This window comes from Babylonia areolata, chromosome 26 (genome assembly GCF_041734735.1).
Source record: "Babylonia areolata isolate BAREFJ2019XMU chromosome 26, ASM4173473v1, whole genome shotgun sequence".
NCBI classification, from domain to species: domain Eukaryota; kingdom Metazoa; phylum Mollusca; class Gastropoda; order Neogastropoda; family Buccinidae; genus Babylonia; species Babylonia areolata.
Window position 1 is genome coordinate 33,812,361 of NC_134901.1, and position 21,206 is coordinate 33,833,566.

General features: G+C 40.2%; 1 protein-coding gene across 1 annotated transcript; it reads left to right on the forward strand.

Moving 5' to 3' along the window:
- Nucleotides 1-107: 107 nt before the first annotated feature.
- Nucleotides 108-19,253, forward strand: LOC143300585 (proteasome assembly chaperone 2-like). The gene is made up of 7 exons (XM_076614360.1): nucleotides 108-271; nucleotides 1,599-1,770; nucleotides 7,940-7,998; nucleotides 9,859-9,977; nucleotides 11,408-11,599; nucleotides 14,481-14,595; nucleotides 18,082-19,253. Exons 1-7 carry the CDS (start codon nucleotides 212-214, stop codon nucleotides 18,199-18,201), a joined length of 837 nt encoding a protein of 278 aa, XP_076470475.1. The 5' UTR covers nucleotides 108-211; the 3' UTR covers nucleotides 18,202-19,253.
- The last annotated feature ends 1,953 nt before the right edge of the window (nucleotides 19,254-21,206 follow it).

Here is a 21,206-nt window from a genome sequence, read left to right on the forward strand (position 1 = left end):
CTCCCATGATTTTTCTACGCGGAATTTCTGTGTATTGTGGTATAAAGTCTAAAGATTTTTGTTTGATTACGTGTGCATCTTAGTATTAAGTCAAAGGAAAATTTCAGACGAACACTTCTAAAATGTCAGCTTCCATAGAATGACACACGCGTTTCTTGCGCAGGAGGGACCATAGCTCATTCACTTATCTGTGGCATAAACAACAAACACTATGTTCATCCCATCAGTCAAAAATAAGGTGTACAATTGGGAAGAGTACACTCTTCTCGTGGTAAGCTTAAACATTAAATGGTAAACTTGATGACATTGTTCAGTCATGGTTTATTTACGGTTTCATTAAATTTTAACTATTTTACTTGAATCTGTTTCGTTATAGAGCTGCACTATTTTGGGAAGTTGTTTCATCTATTACTATTATCTCTTTTTGTCTATGTTTTATCACTGAAGTTACCACAACTTGGGTAAGACAATCTGAAGGAAAGATTTTTATTCAACACTGCACAGCCAAACTTGGAAAACAAAAGCGTATGACAGGAACATTCGTAATGAAATTCCATCAGCTTATATTTTGATAAACAGAACTATTAATGCGTTCCCAAAATAATGGATCTCGTTACTTTAGCCATGCCATCTTAGTTTTATTTTCACCGATGTCAGCAGATCTTTAAATGGTTCAATGGGCTATCATATCATATCACATCATATCGTCACGGCTTTTAGGCTTTAAAGCCGTTGCTGGATGATTTGGAACCCTTGTTTAGACTATTGGTGATATGATCAGTGTTTCTGATAATAAAATATCATTTTCTTGGCTTGGATTCTTTCCAAATCTGCTGTGAGGGTCCATGTCTTGCATGGATATGGGCAGATGCCACTACCAGTGCACACAAGAGCCTGCCTGATTTTATGTTTCATGAAGATCTTGTCTTGATTCAATACAGGCGTCAGTCTGGACAGTGACCTTTGTCATTGCTACCTTTGAGGATTTCTGGTTTGGATCCTACATTGCTAATGTTTGATCCCAGTCTTCTTCAGTTGGCCATTTAGTAATGATTTGCACTTGAAAAAATAAAGTTTTGTTTGGTTTTAGAAAGTCTTTAAGTTTGAAAAAAAAAGAAAAATGCTGAAATGGAGTATGAAAGCTGGTGTATTTCTTTCTTTCTTTTTTCTTGGTTTTTAAAAATTTTTTGGATTTTTTAAAAGCACCAAATTCTGATTTTTGAAAACCAAGAAAAAAGAAAGAAAGAAATACACTATCTTTCATACTCCATTTTAGCATTTTTCTTTCTTTTTTTTCAAGACTTTCCAAACCCAAACAAAACTTTATTTTTTCAAGTGCAAATCATTACTAAATGGCCAACTGAAGAAGACTGGTCATATATATTATAAACAAAATCCAACTCCGTGTAGATCTTGATGTTTATGATTTTAAATCAAGTTTTAAAATCTTGTTGCATCCTGTGTTGCAGTTTTTGTCCAGTTAATGATACTTTTTGAGAGATAGAGAAAAAGAAAAGAAACACACAATAGAAGAAATGAAAAAGTTAAGAGTGATATACATTACAATATGATGTTCAGATGATACCATTCCATTTCAGCCACTGGTTTCAGTGGGCAATGTGGGACAGCTGACAGCAGACCTGATCATTTCCACATTATGGATGGATCGCATTGGTTTCATCATGCATGAGGCCATTACTCCAGCTGTTGGAAACAATCCATTTGCCCATGCTGATGCCACTGCCTGCAAGCTGACTTCTTGTTGTGAAGGTGAGATACACTGCTCTCTTGTTTTTTGTTGTTGTTTTTGGTTTGTGTTTGTGTGTGTGTGGACTGTTTTGTATTGGCATCTATATGTGTGAAGATTTTTTATTTGACCCTTTCTTTCAGATGTTTTGTAACTGAGACATGCATGGCAACTTAAAAAAATCACTGCAAGTGATATGTGTTTGGCAGCTTCATGAAAACAACATTTAGCAGCTTGGTTGGTGTGTCATAAACTTTGGAATGCTCTTCACTGAATGATTGCTAATGCTATTAAGGAGCCACCACACAAGCTGTTCCATCAACTATGGTTGAGTAGGACTGTTCAGAATGTATTTCTTAAAGTTAAACCCTTCCTGTGTGAAACATAGTGTCTTGCCACAAAATATGCTGAAAATGAAGGGCTGAAAAAAACACATGAATTGTAAATGTACATTCAGACATGGTTTTGTGCCTTTTTTCTGTCTGTCTGTCTGTCTCTCTAAGTTTAGATCACTTTTTATTTTTAGATCACATTAGTTTGTCATGTTAAGTTCTCAGTTGTTTGTAGCATGTGTCATTGAACTGAATCCTGATTGACCCCATGTTACACCATGTAGATCCGTCCTGGTCATTTTCACTGACAGTGGGCAACTGTTTTGGTTTTGTTGGCTCTTTGAGTGTGTGTGTATATATATATATATATATATATATATATATATATATATATATATATATATATATATATATACTGACTACTGTGCAGGATGTTATGCCCTTAGTAAAGTTAAACAATATATATCCCCCAGGATTTCAAAGATGCATCTATCATTCACTTGTACAAGCGAAAGGGGAACCGGCAAGCCTGTGATAACCATCGGGGCATTTCCTTGCTGTCCATCGCAGGCAAGATACTTGCCACGATCCTGCTAAACCGTCTCACTGCACACCTTGACCAAGGTCATTTGCCTGAGAGCCAATGTGGATTCCGGAAAGAGCGCGGAACCACCAACATGGTGTTTGCTGCAAGGCAGCTGCAAGAGAAATGTCAGGAGCAAAATGCTGATCTGTTCCCCACCTATGTCGACCTCACTAAGGCCTTTGACACCGTGAGTAGACAGGGACTGTGGAAAATCATGGCCAAGTACGGATGCCCTCGGAAATTTATTTCCTTGGTCAGCCAATTCCATGAAGACATGCAGGCTCGAGTCCAGGACAATGGCGAAACATCTGCTCCTTTTCCTGTCACAAATGGTGTCTAACAAGGCTGTGTCCTGGTGCCAACACTGTTCAGCCTCATGTTTTCTGCAATGCTTACTGATGCCTTCAGAGATGGCGATGTTGGAATCGGCCTAAAGTAACCGAACAGATGGCAAGCTGTTTAACCTCAGAAGGCTTCAAGCAAAAATGAAGGTCATGACAGACATCATCAGAGACTTTTTGTTTGCTGATGATTGTGCCCTCAACGCTGGATCTGAAGCTGACATGCAACTCAGCGTTGACAAGTTTGCCACTGTCAGCAGGAACTTCGGCCTTACCATCAGCACGAGGAAAACTGAAGTTCTCCATCAGCCAGCCGCAGAGAAACCCCACGTTGAGCCCAACATCACAGTCAACAGTCAGAGACTCAGTGTGGTGGAGCGGTTCACATACCTTGGCAGCACACTGTCATGAAATGCGACCATCAACGATGAAGTGAACGCCAGGATTGCAAGAGCAAGCGCAACCTTAAACATTAAATGGTAAACTTGATGACATTGTTCAGTCATGGTTTATTTACGGTTTCATTAAATTTTAACTATTTTACTTGAATCTGTTTCGTTATAGAGCTGCACTATTTTGGGAAGTTGTTTCATCTATTACTATTATCTCTTTTTGTCTATGTTTTATCACTGAAGTTACCACAACTTGGGTAAGACAATCTGAAGGAAAGATTTTTATTCAACACTGCACAGCCAAACTTGGAAAACAAAAGCGTATGACAGGAACATTCGTAATGAAATTCCATCAGCTTATATTTTGATAAACAGAACTATTAATGCGTTCCCAAAATAATGGATCTCGTTACTTTAGCCATGCCATCTTAGTTTTATTTTCACCGATGTCAGCAGATCTTTAAATGGTTCAATGGGCTATCATATCATATCACATCATATCGTCACGGCTTTTAGGCTTTAAAGCCGTTGCTGGATGATTTGGAACCCTTGTTTAGACTATTGGTGATATGATCAGTGTTTCTGATAATAAAATATCATTTTCTTGGCTTGGATTCTTTCCAAATCTGCTGTGAGGGTCCATGTCTTGCATGGATATGGGCAGATGCCACTACCAGTGCACACAAGAGCCTGCCTGATTTTATGTTTCATGAAGATCTTGTCTTGATTCAATACAGGCGTCAGTCTGGACAGTGACCTTTGTCATTGCTACCTTTGAGGATTTCTGGTTTGGATCCTACATTGCTAATGTTTGATCCCAGTCTTCTTCAGTTGGCCATTTAGTAATGATTTGCACTTGAAAAAATAAAGTTTTGTTTGGTTTTAGAAAGTCTTTAAGTTTGAAAAAAAAAAGAAAAATGCTGAAATGGAGTATGAAAGCTGGTGTATTTCTTTCTTTCTTTTTTCTTGGTTTTTAAAAAAAATTTTGGATTTTTTAAAAGCACCAAATTCTGATTTTTGAAAACCAAGAAAAAAGAAAGAAAGAAATACACTATCTTTCATACTCCATTTTAGCATTTTTCTTTCTTTTTTTTCAAGACTTTCCAAACCCAAACAAAACTTTATTTTTTCAAGTGCAAATCATTACTAAATGGCCAACTGAAGAAGACTGGTCATATATATTATAAACAAAATCCAACTCCGTGTAGATCTTGATGTTTATGATTTTAAATCAAGTTTTAAAATCTTGTTGCATCCTGTGTTGCAGTTTTTGTCCAGTTAATGATACTTTTTGAGAGATAGAGAAAAAGAAAAGAAACACACAATAGAAGAAATGAAAAAGTTAAGAGTGATATACATTACAATATGATGTTCAGATGATACCATTCCATTTCAGCCACTGGTTTCAGTGGGCAATGTGGGACAGCTGACAGCAGACCTGATCATTTCCACATTATGGATGGATCGCATTGGTTTCATCATGCATGAGGCCATTACTCCAGCTGTTGGAAACAATCCATTTGCCCATGCTGATGCCACTGCCTGCAAGCTGACTTCTTGTTGTGAAGGTGAGATACACTGCTCTCTTGTTTTTTGTTGTTGTTTTTGGTTTGTGTTTGTGTGTGTGTGGACTGTTTTGTATTGGCATCTATATGTGTGAAGATTTTTTATTTGACCCTTTCTTTCAGATGTTTTGTAACTGAGACATGCATGGCAACTTAAAAAAATCACTGCAAGTGATATGTGTTTGGCAGCTTCATGAAAACAACATTTAGCAGCTTGGTTGGTGTGTCATAAACTTTGGAATGCTCTTCACTGAATGATTGCTAATGCTATTAAGGAGCCACCACACAAGCTGTTCCATCAACTATGGTTGAGTAGGACTGTTCAGAATGTATTTCTTAAAGTTAAACCCTTCCTGTGTGAAACATAGTGTCTTGCCACAAAATATGCTTGAAAATGAAGGGCTGAAAAAAACACATGAATTGTAAATGTACATTCAGACATGGTTTTGTGCCTTTTTTCTGTCTGTCTGTCTGTCTCTCTAAGTTTAGATCACTTTTTATTTTTAGATCACATTAGTTTGTCATGTTAAGTTCTCAGTTGTTTGTAGCATGTGTCATTGAACTGAATCCTGATTGACCCCATGTTACACCATGTAGATCCGTCCTGGTCATTTTCACTGACAGTGGGCAACTGTTTTGGTTTTGTTGGCTCTTTGAGTGTGTGTATATATATATATATATATATATATACTGACTACTGTGCAGGATGTTATGCCCTTAGTAAAGTTAAACAAGATATATCCCCCAGGATTTCAAAGATGCATCTATCATTCACTTGTACAAGCGAAAGGGGAACCGGCAAGCCTGTGATAACCATCGGGGCATTTCCTTGCTGTCCATCGCAGGCAAGATACTTGCCACGATCCTGCTAAACCGTCTCACTGCACACCTTGACCAAGGTCATTTGCCTGAGAGCCAATGTGGATTCCGGAAAGAGCGCGGAACCACCAACATGGTGTTTGCTGCAAGGCAGCTGCAAGAGAAATGTCAGGAGCAAAATGCTGATCTGTTCCCCACCTATGTCGACCTCACTAAGGCCTTTGACACCGTGAGTAGACAGGGACTGTGGAAAATCATGGCCAAGTACGGATGCCCTCGGAAATTTATTTCCTTGGTCAGCCAATTCCATGAAGACATGCAGGCTCGAGTCCAGGACAATGGCGAAACATCTGCTCCTTTTCCTGTCACAAATGGTGTCTAACAAGGCTGTGTCCTGGTGCCAACACTGTTCAGCCTCATGTTTTCTGCAATGCTTACTGATGCCTTCAGAGATGGCGATGTTGGAATCGGCCTAAAGTACCGAACAGATGGCAAGCTGTTTAACCTCAGAAGGCTTCAAGCAAAAATGAAGGTCATGACAGACATCATCAGAGACTTTTTGTTTGCTGATGATTGTGCCCTCAACGCTGGATCTGAAGCTGACATGCAACTCAGCGTTGACAAGTTTGCCACTGTCAGCAGGAACTTCGGCCTTACCATCAGCACGAGGAAAACTGAAGTTCTCCATCAGCCAGCCGCAGAGAAACCCCACGTTGAGCCCAACATCACAGTCAACAGTCAGAGACTCAGTGTGGTGGAGCGGTTCACATACCTTGGCAGCACACTGTCATGAAATGCGACCATCAACGATGAAGTGAACGCCAGGATTGCAAGAGCAAGCGCAACCTTTGGCAGACTCTATGCAAATGTCTGGAACAGAAGAGGCATTGGTCTTGAGACCAAGCTAAAGGTCTACAGAGCAGTAGTTCTCCCCACACTACTGTACGCCTACGAAACTTGGACAGTGTACCAACAACACGCCAAGAAGCTGAACCACTTCCACACAACATGCCTCAGGAAGCTACTGAACATCAAGTGGCAAGACAGGACCCCAGACACGGAGGTGCTTGCAAAAGCCACCCTTAATAATAATAATAATAATAACCCTTCCCAGCATCTTCACCATCCTGATGCAGTCCCAGCTTCGCTGGGCTGGACACGTGGCGTGCATGCCAGACCATCAGCTGCCCAAAAGGCTCTTCTATGGCGAGCTGCAACAAGGGAAGAGATCACACGGAGGTCAGAAGAAGCGCTTCAGAGATACTCTGAAAGTCTCTCTGAAAGCGTTTGATGTCAACCCTGACTCCTGGGAGGAATCTGCAGTGGACCGTGACAAATGGCGCGCTGCTGTGCACAAAGGCGCCAAGTTGTGCGAGGCCAACAGGACTGCTGCAGCTGTTCAGAAGAGGCAGGCCAGAAAGTCACGGGCAAACAAGCTCCCTGACAATGATATGCCTGTCTTTGTCTGCCCCAATTGTCAGCGAACATTTCGTGCGCAGATTGGACTATTCAGCCATCTGCGCATTCACAGATAGATTCATGAGCATCCCCCCACCCCACCACCACCCTCCCCCCATCCCCCAGCTGGATGACAACGATGGTGGTCATCGATCTCAGTGGACACACACCACAAGATATTTATTTGTGACTTGTTGCCATTTTTGGAATAGTCTGGGTACCATATCATAGGCATCTTGCCTAAAACAGGTGCCCATTGATTGGTTGGAAGACAGGGTCCATACATTGGTGGCACAGTGGACTTACATCACTTCTGATGGTCCTCAGTGATATAACTGAAAAACTTGTGTGGGCAGCTTCTTTGTAATTGTAGACTTCATGATGTGCTGTAACAGCTGAAGTAACATTCTTTTGTCTCAGGTTGAATTTTGCCAAAAAATAACTTTGATAGTAAGTAACACCACCACCACCACCAACAATACACACACAAAAAAAAACACCCAAAACACTGATATATATATATATATATATATATATATATATATATATATATATATATTATATGACATGTTTCATCTTCAGGCAATCTTTTTTTTAAATCAGTTTACTTAATGATTAGAACATTATACTTTTGCCTTATTTTTACAGTTCCAAATAAGTAGTGAATTTGATTCAGAGAATGTCATCTGTGTTGGCCAGTTTACGAAAGTGCTTCAACACAAGTGATGGTCATCCAGCAGAGAGCCCCACTCATAAAGGTAAGTAGTAAAGTTGTTGTGTGTTTTTTAATGACAAAAGAGTTGTTCAGTTGCTTTTGTTTTCCTCTTATCATGTTCCGTATATGTGTATATCATGATATGTCTTTTTTCTTTCTTTTTTTTACCTTTCTTCTTTTTTTATTATTATTTTGTTGTTGTTGCTTGCTTGCTTGGTTTGATTATGATTTGATATTATTTTATGACAATATCTGTACAAAGTACACAGATTGAGGATTATTGAGTTAAATGTTTGGTTTCATTACTTTGAAACAACCAGATTCTCACTGATGCATCTGCTTGTCAACAGCAGTGTAAATAAAACTATAACTAAGTACAGCAGAATCTTGTGTGTGTGTTTCTTACTGAAGCCTGACTTAATGACAGGAAACAAATGATGGGTGCCTTAGTAGGCTGCCTGTTGTGCAAATTACTCTGTTTGTGAAGCACTTAGATATTGGGTCCCTGACAAAGGATTGGAGCTATATATATATAAGTATCCATATCAGTCTATCAAGAATCAGAATCATTTATTGTACTTGGAAAAGGACATTTGTTTTGCAGTGATTCAGTTTCAAACACCACATAGAAATGTTTAGATAATATAATGTAAACAACTCGTGATGTGTATCACTGCAGATTGCATACAGTGTAGTGCCCCTCTGAAAAAAATGTTTCCATATGCAGATGTTTCTGATATGGAATCACTCATTGGATATTGTATTTCCTCACTTCTGCTGCTGTTCTTTTATCAATGCAACCTCTATTTTACACACAACATAAAGACCATACCTCATGAAGTTACCTCTTGCACTTAGACATGAATGAATAAAGTCTCTCACAAGTTCATGCTCCTTCAGTGTTCACATGGGTTTGTGGGGGAAGGCTGGGAATTGGGAGAGTGTTTCTATTGCTTGGCTTGTTTGTCACATGAGGCACTACATGACAGTTTAAGTGGGGGTGATTTCTCCTTGACAGCTGACAGCCAAGTGATGATAGTCCTGTTACCTCCGGGGTGGATACATGGCCCAGTTCCTACTGCTGTTTGGTTCATCAGTCAGCACATGATGTGTGGTTACACTTTGTCAGGCACCAGGTTTACACTGATCATACCACTGGTGTTACATTTTGTTTGTCCCCTGATCAATTACAGGTCTCCACATCCTCTCTCTCCCAGAGTCTGGTGCCCTCTGCTCTTCTTCAATGCCTTACGCCACTCCCACTGTCTATGCATGCGAATGTAAAACTACTCACATAAATTATAAAATATTCATGATACAACTGCATTCCTACCATACGGCAAATTACTAACTCGTGCATTTCTTCACTCTCTTTTTTGTGTTTTTTTTTATGTCTGTTGGAAGAATGATTAACACAAATTACTTGAACTCTTTTATGAAATAAGCCTCAGAAATTCTCATGGCAGGATTTTTATGCACATGTGAGAGAACCTACTTGTCTTTTTGCTGTCTGACATCCTTAGATTCTGACAGCAGACTTACACTTTCCAGATGACAGATTCAAGCTAGGACCCATCCTGATTGCACCTGACACTTCCTACTATCCCACTACAGGCAATCAAAGCTTGCTTACCATATCAATCCCACTGGGTCTTCCCAGACCTCCCCATGCAATGAGCCAGTTGAGCTTGCACTGTGACGTTATGCAAACTTAAAAAATATTCCATGCCACATATGCATGCACAAAACACAAACACTGTCAAGTATATGTGCAAATATGTGAGCACACTCATGCATACATACACCACTCAAACTAACAAAGGCATACATGATTATTATAATGTCACAACTATAGAGTTTTATTACTTATGAAAGAGTAATTATGCTTTTCTGTTGTTTACAGGGTCGAGTGAAATCATATGTGAAATTTCTGTCAGACTGGATCAAGGAGAAGAAGTTCTATCAGGTGGTCCTTGTTGGCAGCACCTTTTCTCACGAACGCCTGGACCACCAGATGCAGGGGTAGAACATAGTGTGTTGTATGTGTGTCCATTCCTCAGTTTGATGTCTGTTCATTGGATGAGTGTACAGTACAATACATCTTTACTGATCCATTCTGGAAATTCAGACATAGATATTGGCAAATGAGTAGTAATGGCAGGATTTTCATTCTTTCTTATCAAAGCCTCAGATTTAAAGGTGCATATTGGTGATAACTGAGTGGCTAGAGCATTAGACTTTATGTCATGTTTGGACCCCAGCACTGCCTTGCAGATCAAGATGGAGAATTTTCCAGGTTTCCTTCCAACAGATTTTCAGGTGATAAACTGGGAAAATCCATGTCAGAATTCAGTTGGGTGCCAAGCAGACATATATTGTGACAGTCCTCACTGAATTCATACTGGCCATATAGTCTAATAGAAAACACTTTTCTACAGTCTTGCTTCTGTCAGGCTACCCTGTCTTGAATGAGACCAGATATGTGGTAGTTATGACTATTACTCTGTTTTGAAAACAAATTTGTATAGGTGTTTGTTGTAATTTTGCCTCTTGGTAATCCTTTGCCTGTTTAATTTAGAAAGGCAGTCCAGCAAATGTACAAATCAAAGCAAAAGTTGAGCATGTCCTGTTTTTATTTATTGAACTGCTTTTTGTGTATTTATTTGTTGTACTTGGTAATATGTCCAAGAATGCTGCAGTTGGTTTGTTTCAAGATTGTTAATTGTAAATGCTTAAATTTTTGACAAGTATTACAATGCTGAGTTTTTTGTTTTGTTTTTTGGGTTTGGGGGTTGTTGTTTTTAATTAAATAATTGTTTTATAGGTTTCCATGATCAGTTTTTGAATCATCAATCTTCTTACATCCCATTTGTTTACTTAGGTACTACCATTTGGGTATTATCTTATGCCAAGATTTGAATGTACATGGCTTGTTGCTTGAAGAAGGATATGTTACTATGCTGAAAACAATTAGAATCCTAATGAAGCAAAACTGATTGTGGTCTCACAACTAGCGTTATCATAGCCACCTTCTGTTCTTTTTTCTTCTATCTTTTGATTGATTGATATGCATACTTACATAGCACCTATCATCGGCCAATTTCCAAACAAAGTTATTTGCATTAACAGGCTGCCAACCTGGGTAAAGTCAACTTAGAGCAGCCTTAAGTGCTCATCACTCGTTTCCTGTGTTGTTGAGTCAGGATTCAATCATGTGCGTGCACACTCACATGCATACATGCATGTGCATTTATATCAGAATGGATTTTACAACAGAATTTGGCCAGAGACAACTCTCCTGTTGCTGTTGGTTCTTTTTTTCACTTGTGTACACACAGGCCCCCGATTTATCATTTCAGCCAAATGACTAACATCCAGACCACCTCTCAAGGTCTAGTGGAGAACAAAATACTGTGATGTGTGAGATTTTTTTCTTTTTTCTTTTCTTTCAGCCCTCCGTTCAGAATCGTCATGTCGGACAAGATGCAGAAGAGGTCAGGCGATGTGCTGAAGTGCCGGCTGGGCTGGACAGAGATGGAGCCCCGCCCCAGCCTCCTGAGTGACGGCGCCACACAGGATCAGAGTCTGACCGGGACCTTGTACATGCCTGGGAGTGGCATTGCTCGCCCACTGCTGGAGGCCTGGTGAGTGTGTTGTGTAACGGCTTGTGTGGGTCTACTTTGTGTTGATGTTAGTTCTTGCATGAGTATACTGTGTGTTGATGTCGGGTTTTGTGTGAGTGTGCTTTGTGTTGATGTCAAGTCCTTGTGTGGATATACTTTATGTTGATGTTAGGTCTTGTATGGATATATGTTGTGTTGATGTTAGGTTTTGTGTGGGTAAACTTTGTGTTAGGTCTTGTGTGGGTATACTGTGTGTTGATATTGGGTCTTGTGTGGGTATACTGTGTATTGATATTGGGTCTTGTGTGGGTATACTGTCTGTTGATATTGTGTCTTGTGTGGGTATATTGTTTGTTGATATAGGGTCTTGTGTGGGTATATTGTTACAAAGTGTTAGGTCTTTTGTGGGTATACTGTGTTGATATTGGGTCTTGTGTGGGTATACTATTTGTTGATATTGGGTCTTGTGTGGGTATACTGTGTGTTGATATTGGGTCTTGTGTGGGTATAGTTTGTGTTAGGTCTTTTGTGGGTGTACTGTGTTGATATTGGGTCTTGTGTGGGTATACTTTGTGTTAGGTCTTTTGTGGGTGTACTGTATTGATATTGGGTCTTGTGTGGGTATACTGTGTGTTGATATTGGGTCTTGTGTGGGTATACTGTGTGTTGATATTGGGTCTTGTGTGGGTATACTGTGGGTTGATATTGGGTCTTGTGTGGGTGTACTGTGTGTTAATATTGGGTCTTGTGTAGGTATACTGTGTGTTGATATTGGGTCTTACATGGGTGTACTTTGTGTTAGGTCTTTTGTGAGTATACTGTGTTGATATTGGGTCTTGTGTGGGTATACTGTGTGTTGATATTGGGTCTTGTGTGGGTATACTGTGTGTTAGGTCTTTTGTGGGTGTACTGTGTTGATATTGGGTCTTGTGTGGGTATACTGTGTGTTGATATTGGGTCTTGTGTGAGTATACTGTGTGTTGATATTGGGTCTTGTGTGGGTGTACTGTGTGTTAATATTGGGTCTTGTGTGGGTATACTGTGTGTTGATATTGGGTCTTACATGTGTGTACTTTGTGTTAGGTCTTTTGTGAGTATACTGTGTTGATATTGGGTCTTGTGTGGGTATACTGTGTGTTGATATTGGGTCTTGTGTGGGTATACTTTGTGTTAGGTCTTTTGTGGGTGTACTGTGTTGATATTGGGTCTTGTGTGGGTATACTGTGTGTTGATATTGGGTCTTGTGTGGGTATACTGTGTGTTGATATTGGGTCTTGTGTGGATATACTTTGTGTTAGGTCTTTTGTGGGTGTACTGTGTTGATATTGGGTCTTGTGTGGGTATACTGTGTGTTGATATTGGGTCTTGTGTGGGTATACTGTGTGTTGATATTGGGTCTTGTGTGGGTATACTGTGTGTTGATATTGGGTCTTGTGTGGATATACTTTGTGTTAGGTCTTTTGTGGATATACTTTGTGTTAGGTCTTGTGTGGGTATACTGTGTGTTGATATTGGGTCTTGTGTGGGTATACTGTGTGTTGATATTGGGTCTTGTGTGGGTATACTTTGTGTTAGGTCTTTTGTGGGTATACTTTGTGTTAGGTCTTTTGTGGGTATACTTTGTGTTAGGTCCTGTGTGGTTATACTTTGTGTTGACATTAGGTCTTGTGATGTTATACTTTGTTTGGTTGTTTTTTTGTTGTTTTTTTATACTGTACAGGTTGTGCCCCATAGTTGGCACACAGTAGTGTCACTCTTCGCTGAAATATGTCAAGAGTTGGTGGTAGTATGCCGGCAGCTCATTCCACTCTTCAATGGTTGCTGCAAATAACAGGTTCTGTCTGTATTTTGTAATGCACAGGATGTTGACTGTGCTGTGTAATTCATGTCCTTTCTGGTGGCTTGGGGCTGGGTGTAGTTTGGTTTGGTTGATGGGATGATGTTGTTGATGTTTTTATCTGGCACAGAATGGTCTGTCTTGCAGTCTGTCTGCACTGTTGGAGAGGCCATCCATGTGGGGATAGCACCTGACACCAGAGGTATCATGGCAGCACTTCATCTTTATTCTTTGTGTTCATTGTCACACAGTCATCTTGTGACAAACAGACTTCGTTGTCACACGGTCACCCTGTAATCAACAGCTGTCTTCTCCAGATCCTGCCAGCTGCCGTAAATCCTGGTCCACTGTGGAGTTGCTACATCTGTCCACACCACCTCTAGAGAACATGGTCAGCTGTCTGGTCTTTGTGAGTGCAGGGGCGGGTTGGTGAGGATGCTCACCTTAACTTCTTGTTCATGTGAACGTTGAATCAGTTGTGGCTGGTCCTGAACGTCACCAGGATTGCTTGCTGCTTTCTGGACAGATAGTGATAGTCATATTTCTCTCACTGTGACTTCGGGAGTGGTATCTGTTGAGTATAAAGCAAGCCATTCTCTGTATGGTTTTTTGTCCACATTCCTTTGTATATAGAGGTGCCATGGCAAGTCAGGAGGTGGATTTCTGATCCAGTGTCCACCTGTGATAAGGGTTTGAGAACCCGTTTTGCATGGGCTTGTGTGCTTGGGAAAGGTACTTTGCTCCAGTTTTCCTTGACTTCAATTGGCAAAGGTTAGAACAGCAGAAGGAAATGACTGGGTCCTGCCTTCCAATGCTGAGCACTAGACACAGTGGATTTGAAATCAATCCTGATGGCTGTAAAGGCTATGGGACCTTTAACCTCTGCATATGTGGGTCCCATATAGAAATCGTATAATCCAGGAGTGGTCTGACAAAGACCTTGTAAGCCGACACTGCATAGGACGTAAAGGTATGTACCTGTTTCTGTTGAATGTTGTTGGCTTTTGTTTAGATCATCCCATCAGTCAAAGTTGGGAGAATGTCATCGCTGACTTTTTGTCACAGCCGTGACTTGCCAGTTCTGCTGTTCCTGATGTTTTGCTCTGAGGGGGACAATGCACAGGATGCCATTGATGTGGCCCAGCAGCTCAACGGATGGATGAACCTCATCTCCAGAAAAGTGAGTGTTTGGATTTTTTCCTCCATCCCTTTGTGTATCCTCTTACGGAATGACTGCATGAGTGGTAAAAGTAACTGGAATGTAAATCTGATGATGAGGCTGTAGTATCAATGATTCCATCACATGCCAGATTTTACCTAATGAGATTATCTTAAAATCATTATATTTCCTGCACATTTTTTTCTCCTATGTATTCTGTATTCTGTTTATAAGCATACTGACTGTACCCCCTTGGAAAATAAGTCTGTTTTTTATTTCATCTCTGTACTGGTGATATGTCATCATAATAAATGTTTACTTGAATTGATGAGGGGTTTGTAATGTTCATTGTCATCAACTCTTGTTTTCTTTTGGTTGATCTTCAGGCCTATCTGCTGTGCAATCCCACACTTCCAATTTACTTAAATTAGTTTCACAGCAGAATAATTTTGGACAGCTTATTTTGTCTTTCTTTGAACGAGAAGAATGGTTTAAAATCTGGAACAGTGTGATGATGGAGACAATTATGCAGTTAATTATGAAAATGACTCTGTAAACAAGTTTGCTTGACCTTCGCTGGCTATCGTGGGTCGTACACGACCCAGAAGGGTACAAAAACGCAAATATCTCAGCCAATTCTTAATATATTTCTATAAAATTTCAGAAATGCTTCCTACACATAAAAGGCCAACTTTTGCCAAAAAATGAAAAAAATTCATTAATTTGTTAATGAATTATTAAAGGTGGCGTTTTAACTACACACGGACGCTTGTGTGGGTCATGTATGACCCATGCTTTTTAAAGAGGAAAAAAACGTGGTCACCCCTCGAAAGCTCGTGTGGGTCATGCACGACCCATACCTTTTTAATAGTGATTTCAGAAGGTTTAATTTGCAATTAGTGAAGGAAAATAAAGAAGTTTTACTTTCAGTAGCCTCACTACCCCACTACTCTCCCACTACCCCCCTACCTCCCCGCCCCGTCCCTTTCTCCTGTCTTCAGCTATAACCCCCTTCCATCCCTTTCTCTAACAGCATGTACCTGTGTGACTGAATGTCTTTGATTGTGCATGTATAGAATGCTATGAGTCATCTCTCTCTCTCTCTCTCTCTCTCTCTCTCTCTCTGTCTCACTGTCTGTCTGTCTCTCTGTCTCACTGTCTGTCTGTCTCTCTCTCTGTGTCTCAGTCTCTCTCTCTGTCCCAGTCTCTCTCTCTCTCTCTCTCTCTCTCTCTATCTATCTCTGTGTGCATAAGTAGGGTTTGTATGTATGTGCATGTGGTGTTATGCGTTTGTGTGTGTGATCAGTTGTGTGTGTGTGATAGTTGTGTGTGTGTGTGTGTGTGTATGTGCCTTTGATTCAGTTTGGAGAAGTGGGTTATGGCAAAAACTTGTTCATGAAGGCGTGAATGGTAAAATTTTGCATGTCAAAATGAACATGTATGATAGAATTAAACTGAACAGAAATACTATGATCCATAATTGTTTATGGAGAAACTTGTATTTATCCAATTAGTGTGTTAGTGAAAATGAGATTAGTTCGATTTTGGACCAGCTTAGTGATATCAAACACAGAAAAATATTCTGGGAAAATATATTTGATATTACTTGACTTATATCAAAATGGTATTTATTCTTCAAAATGGATTAGTTGTATTAGACAAATTTTAATAGAAGCAGGGTATGACTGTGTTTGGGATGCTCAATTCTTCTTGGAGAGGGAATCTTTCTGCAAGAATGTCAACATTGCTTTGAGAGATAGTTTTCAAAATCTATGGAGACATGCTTTAGAGGCAAGTAGTAAATGTTTGTTTTATCTCAATTTCAAAACTGGATTTGGTAGAGAAAAATATATGTCAAATGCCTGATAATTACGTTATCAGCTTCTTCGGATTTCGAAGTAGTAATCATAAGCTGGAAATAGAAACAGGGAGACACAAAGGCATACCACGAGAGTTACGGCTTTGTTAGGTTTGTAACATGTCTTTGAATGGTGATGAGTTTCATTTTATAATGGAATGTCCCATTTATGATCAGTTACGAAATAGATATGTTCCTAAAAAATATTTGTCTCCAAAATCGGTTTATAATTTTTGTAATATGCTCAAAGGAGGCAAAAAACTCATTTTAGCTGTAAGTAAGATGATTAGATTTGCAAATGTTGCCTAGTTATACTTTTGGAGTTAAAAGACATTTGTGTTTTCTCAACTTTTATGTGACATTGTTGTGTATTTGGAAATGTTTGTTCTGGGCATGGAAAGTTTATTTTGCAGTAATCCTCCATACTCCAATAGGAGTGAAAGGATAATTAAAACTTGAAACTTGTGTGAATGTGTGAGCATGTGTTTCTTCTGAGTGTATGTGTTTGTGTGAGTCTGTGTGTGCGTGTGCGAGCGCATGTGTGTGTAATCAATTGTCACGATATGTTTTTCCTTTTCTATATTTTGTTATAAGCTTTGGAGGAATATACAGGTTTTTGTCTCTTTAAAGGTATGGGTCATGGACGACCCACATGAGCTTCCGTGTGTAGTCAAAAGCGACAGCGGTATGGGTCGTGGATGACCCACATGAGCTTCCGTGTGAAGTCAGAAGCGACAGCCAGCAAAAGTTAATTATACATATGAATCTGAAAAAACTAACTGCAACCATCACGTGTATCACAGCATCATCGGATGATGTAATTCTAGCACAAAAAAGGCATTGTTAAATGCTGCGGTTTTTATTGCATCAAGTGATGATTGGCCAAAATGGCTACACAGGGACAGAGATCGTGCATGTGTGTGCGTGCATGCGTTTGTGCGTGCATCTGTGTCTGTATGTGTCTGTGGGGTGGGGGCATCTGTGTACATGCATATACCTCTGTGTGTGTGTGTTCCCTGTTAAAACTAGGGTAAGTGTGAAAAACGTCAGGCCATGGCAACATCAGTACGCTCCTTTTGACAGGAGTGAATAATATTGTTTGTCTGTTGTTTTCAATTCAAAGCGCGTTTGTCTCTTGTTTTTGATTTAAAGTACACTAGACTCCATTAAAAAAACTGGGGATTGACTATCAGCTGGATGTAAGAAACGCAGTGTTTGGCACAAGAGTTAGTTCTACAAACACACAACATATCAGAAACTGGCCTTTCATTATCGGGAGGGATGAAAAGTGTGGCTTTTTTTGTTGTTCAAATTTGTCATCGCAACATTGACAGCCATTGTTGGCGACCAGTTTCAGTTTCAGTAGCTCAAGGAGGCGTCACTGCGTTCGGACAAATCCATATACGCTACACCACATCTGCCAAGCAGATGCCTGACCAGCAGCGTAACCCAACGCGCTTAGTCAAGCCTTGAGAGGCCTTGGTAGGCTGGTTGGTTGGTAGGTAGGTAGGCAGGTAGACAGGTAGTGACTCTCAGTCACTCTTGTCTATCCTTTTTCTTTTGGGTCTCGGCTCTAACATCCCGGAATTTAATGGTGTTATGTATAATCCAAAAACAATTTTTTAACAGAGTGGTATATCTGGTTTCAGGAGGAGAGACGAAACAGTATAGAATCTAAAGACGTAGCCCAAGGCATTGTCGACTGGAAGATTCCAACTTCATGGAAACACTTTTACGGTGCCAAATTTGACCAGACTTTGTTCCACTGAAAAACATCAACACCAATGTGTACCCTGGGCCAGCATCTTCTGCCTGAAGATTTGTCTTCAGGGCAAGTGGTACTGCAGGCAGACTTCCTTCTGGACACAGCCAGAAATCAGGCTTTCCACGTGAAATTGCTGCACTCCCTGAGTCAAAAGTGATGAAGCAGGGAATCCACATACTTCAAACATGCACAGTGTTGTGTCAGCTTTGTCACTGCATCTTCTGACACTTAAAAGTGAAACTTTGTATTTTTAAGTCAGATATTCTAGGTCCAGAAATAAGATCCCAAAACATTTGGGAGTGTTAGCAGCCATTCTAGGCATGGCCACATACAACAGCAAATGTGCCTGTACATTCTGTTCACCAAGGCACTCTGCCTCCTTTGACCTTTCTTCAAAACAATATGAGGACAGAGTTCTCTCTTCATGTTCCATACACATGCCCCTTCCCCATCATCACAATGTTCTCTCTTCAGGAGCCAGTTGCATTGCTCGGACAGAAGAGCCTAGTATGGTCATAACCTGCTTCTAACTGTGTGTAGTATGGAACTGACCAGTGGCGTAGTTTGGTCAACGTAGACATTTAGTCATGTGTAACTGTCAAAAAGTTAGAACCAAGCAATGCAACTGGCTCAGATCCTCTGTGAAAAAAACGGTTTAAAAACTGCAGTGCCTGCAGCATTCTTTGGTCATTTACACCATTCCTGTTCATGATATGATTTGTAGACAGTGTCATGGAGTGTGTGTGATCCATGTTTTTGATGAAGTGGTCTTTTCTGCAGCACCTACTTTCACTCACATGTTCAAGTGGACTTTTTCATGAGTGACCATTTTTGTCCAGCTGTTCAGGCAGCCATAATCCATTTTGAGATTGTTCATGCTTGCTATGTATGTTGTTTCCATAATCAAGCTACAATTGAGTTTGTTCATGCTTGCTATGTGTTGTTTCCATAATCAAGCCACCATTGACAATTTGCAGACCTTTATCATGCAAATTTGATAATCAACATGTGTAAACACTAAAGGGATTAAAGAACGAACTGTTTGTGCAAACTTCACGTTTTTATCTTTCTAGTCTTCTGTGTCTGAATCAGAATTATTTCTGTCACTGGATTGCTTCAGTTTATCTGCAGAGCATCATTGCTTGTGAATTTGGGTGCGACTGTTCATTTTTTAGGCTTCATCATTTGCTCAGAGATTGCCCATGCAACGGACTGGGCTTATAACACTATCACTGACACACATACATATTTCAGGAAAACTTTCTTTGGAGAAAGAACAAAGCAATGAGCCTTGGGGCTGGGGTTTTTAATATATACAGTTTATTTCATTTCTTTGCAGAGGAGTTTCTGGGAATGCAGGTGGCGTACCTTGAAACATATTCAGCAAGTGAATTGTAAAGCAGTTATTGCCCACAGAGATATTTGAAAAGCTTTTTTTTGTTTGTAATGGTAACCATGAACTTATGATACAAATCATGACCCCCCCTCCCCCCCCAAAAAAAAATCAATTGTTTTTTTTTTGCAAACATTAAAAAGTATATCAACTTCATGAGTTAAAAAATACATTGATCAATTTCATGAGTTAAAGATTGCCATGAGATAACCTTTGTGGTTGACATGGGGGACAGCCAGAGTTCACACATTCATGGGTTCAGACTGTGCAATTTTCAATTTATTTGAAAAATTAAAAACTAAAATATCATTCTCATAGGTTCAGATGTTGCAGCTTTCTTTTTTTTAATTTGAAAAATTAAAAACATAACATATTCCTGTGTGAACAAATGTTTAATTAAACACAAGTATTTATAATTGAGTGCAAATATTTTTGTGGACAGTTCAGTTAATGTAAGTTATTTGTTTTCTTGGGGTTTGCATGGTTAAGATGTAACTTTTGAGGGGGTCAGGGAGGTATGTGCACCCTTTCTGGTAGCACTGTTCTACGTTAGAGGGTGGTGGTGGAGAGTTTACAAACATGTATGTTTTGTTGGCTTGCCAGTGCTGCTGGCGAGGCAAAGTACTGAAAAATGCACGAAGCACAGGGAGTTGGTTCTGCAGCACTTGTCCCCAACCATGCACCCAAGGTTAGGTAGGGTTTCCTTTAAAAATAGAAGACTTAGCACAACTCTCCATTGTAAGCCAATGAGAACACACCACCATCAAACAGTTCATGCAACACATGTCATGAAGCCAACAAAATGTTCATGTCAGTTTATTTCCAACTAAATATCTGTGGAAACAGCAAGTGCATCTTAGGAAAATAAGAGCAATAAAAAACCTTATATGAAGAACAAGATTTTGTAAATAAATTACATAACTAGTGTACGTTAACTTTTTTTTTTTTTTTTTTTTTTGCTGCCCCATCATCTGCACCGTTTCAGTGGCATTACTCCCACGCCGCTCATTTAGATTCCCCCATACACAGCCACACCCGGGTCCGTCGCAGTTCCAGCGTCGGCAGTCCACAGGGAACCATCGATGTTAGGTCGCCAGGAGGCCACACACCAGAGGAGACCCTGCACTGCTGCTGAGTCACTTCGGTGGTGTTCAGTGGTGCCTGTTCTGTTTTAACGTACTTAGGACACCACCTACTAAGCCCCCTACTAACGACAATAATGGCTTAGTCGCGGAGCCAGACTGAGTGAGCGTCCCTCCCAGAGTGGAGACCGCCACCACGTCCCTCAAACAACAGCCCCCCATGAATCTGCCGACACTGACGACATTGACAGGACTCACCCCAAGCACGGAAGTGGAGGGGTATCGAAACTGAGGTCACCATGAGAGCAGGGTATGAAAGGCCACAGACTTTGAGACTATTTTGTTTATATTGATGATGATGAAGGAGCAGGAGGATGACGATGATGATGACGATGTTGCTATAGAGGTCCATTTTGGTTTGGGACTGCGTGACAAGGCTGTACTCTACGCTTCCTGTCATAATGATATCCCGGCGTTAACCAGGCCCGAGAGATACAGACACTTGCAGTGTTGGTCAGGTAATTAGAGCAACAC

Excerpts from the sequence above, each read along its gene's own strand:
- LOC143300585 (XM_076614360.1), top strand. The coding sequence starts at position 212 with ATGTTCATCCCATCAGTCAAAAATAAGGTGTACAATTGGGAAGAGTAC. Across the intron at positions 272-1,598 it reads AAGAGTACACTCTTCTCGTG|CCACTGGTTTCAGTGGGCAA; the intron begins GTAAGCTTAAAC and ends ATTCCATTTCAG. Across the intron at positions 7,999-9,858 it reads AGAGAGCCCCACTCATAAAG|GGTCGAGTGAAATCATATGT; the intron begins GTAAGTAGTAAA and ends TGTTGTTTACAG.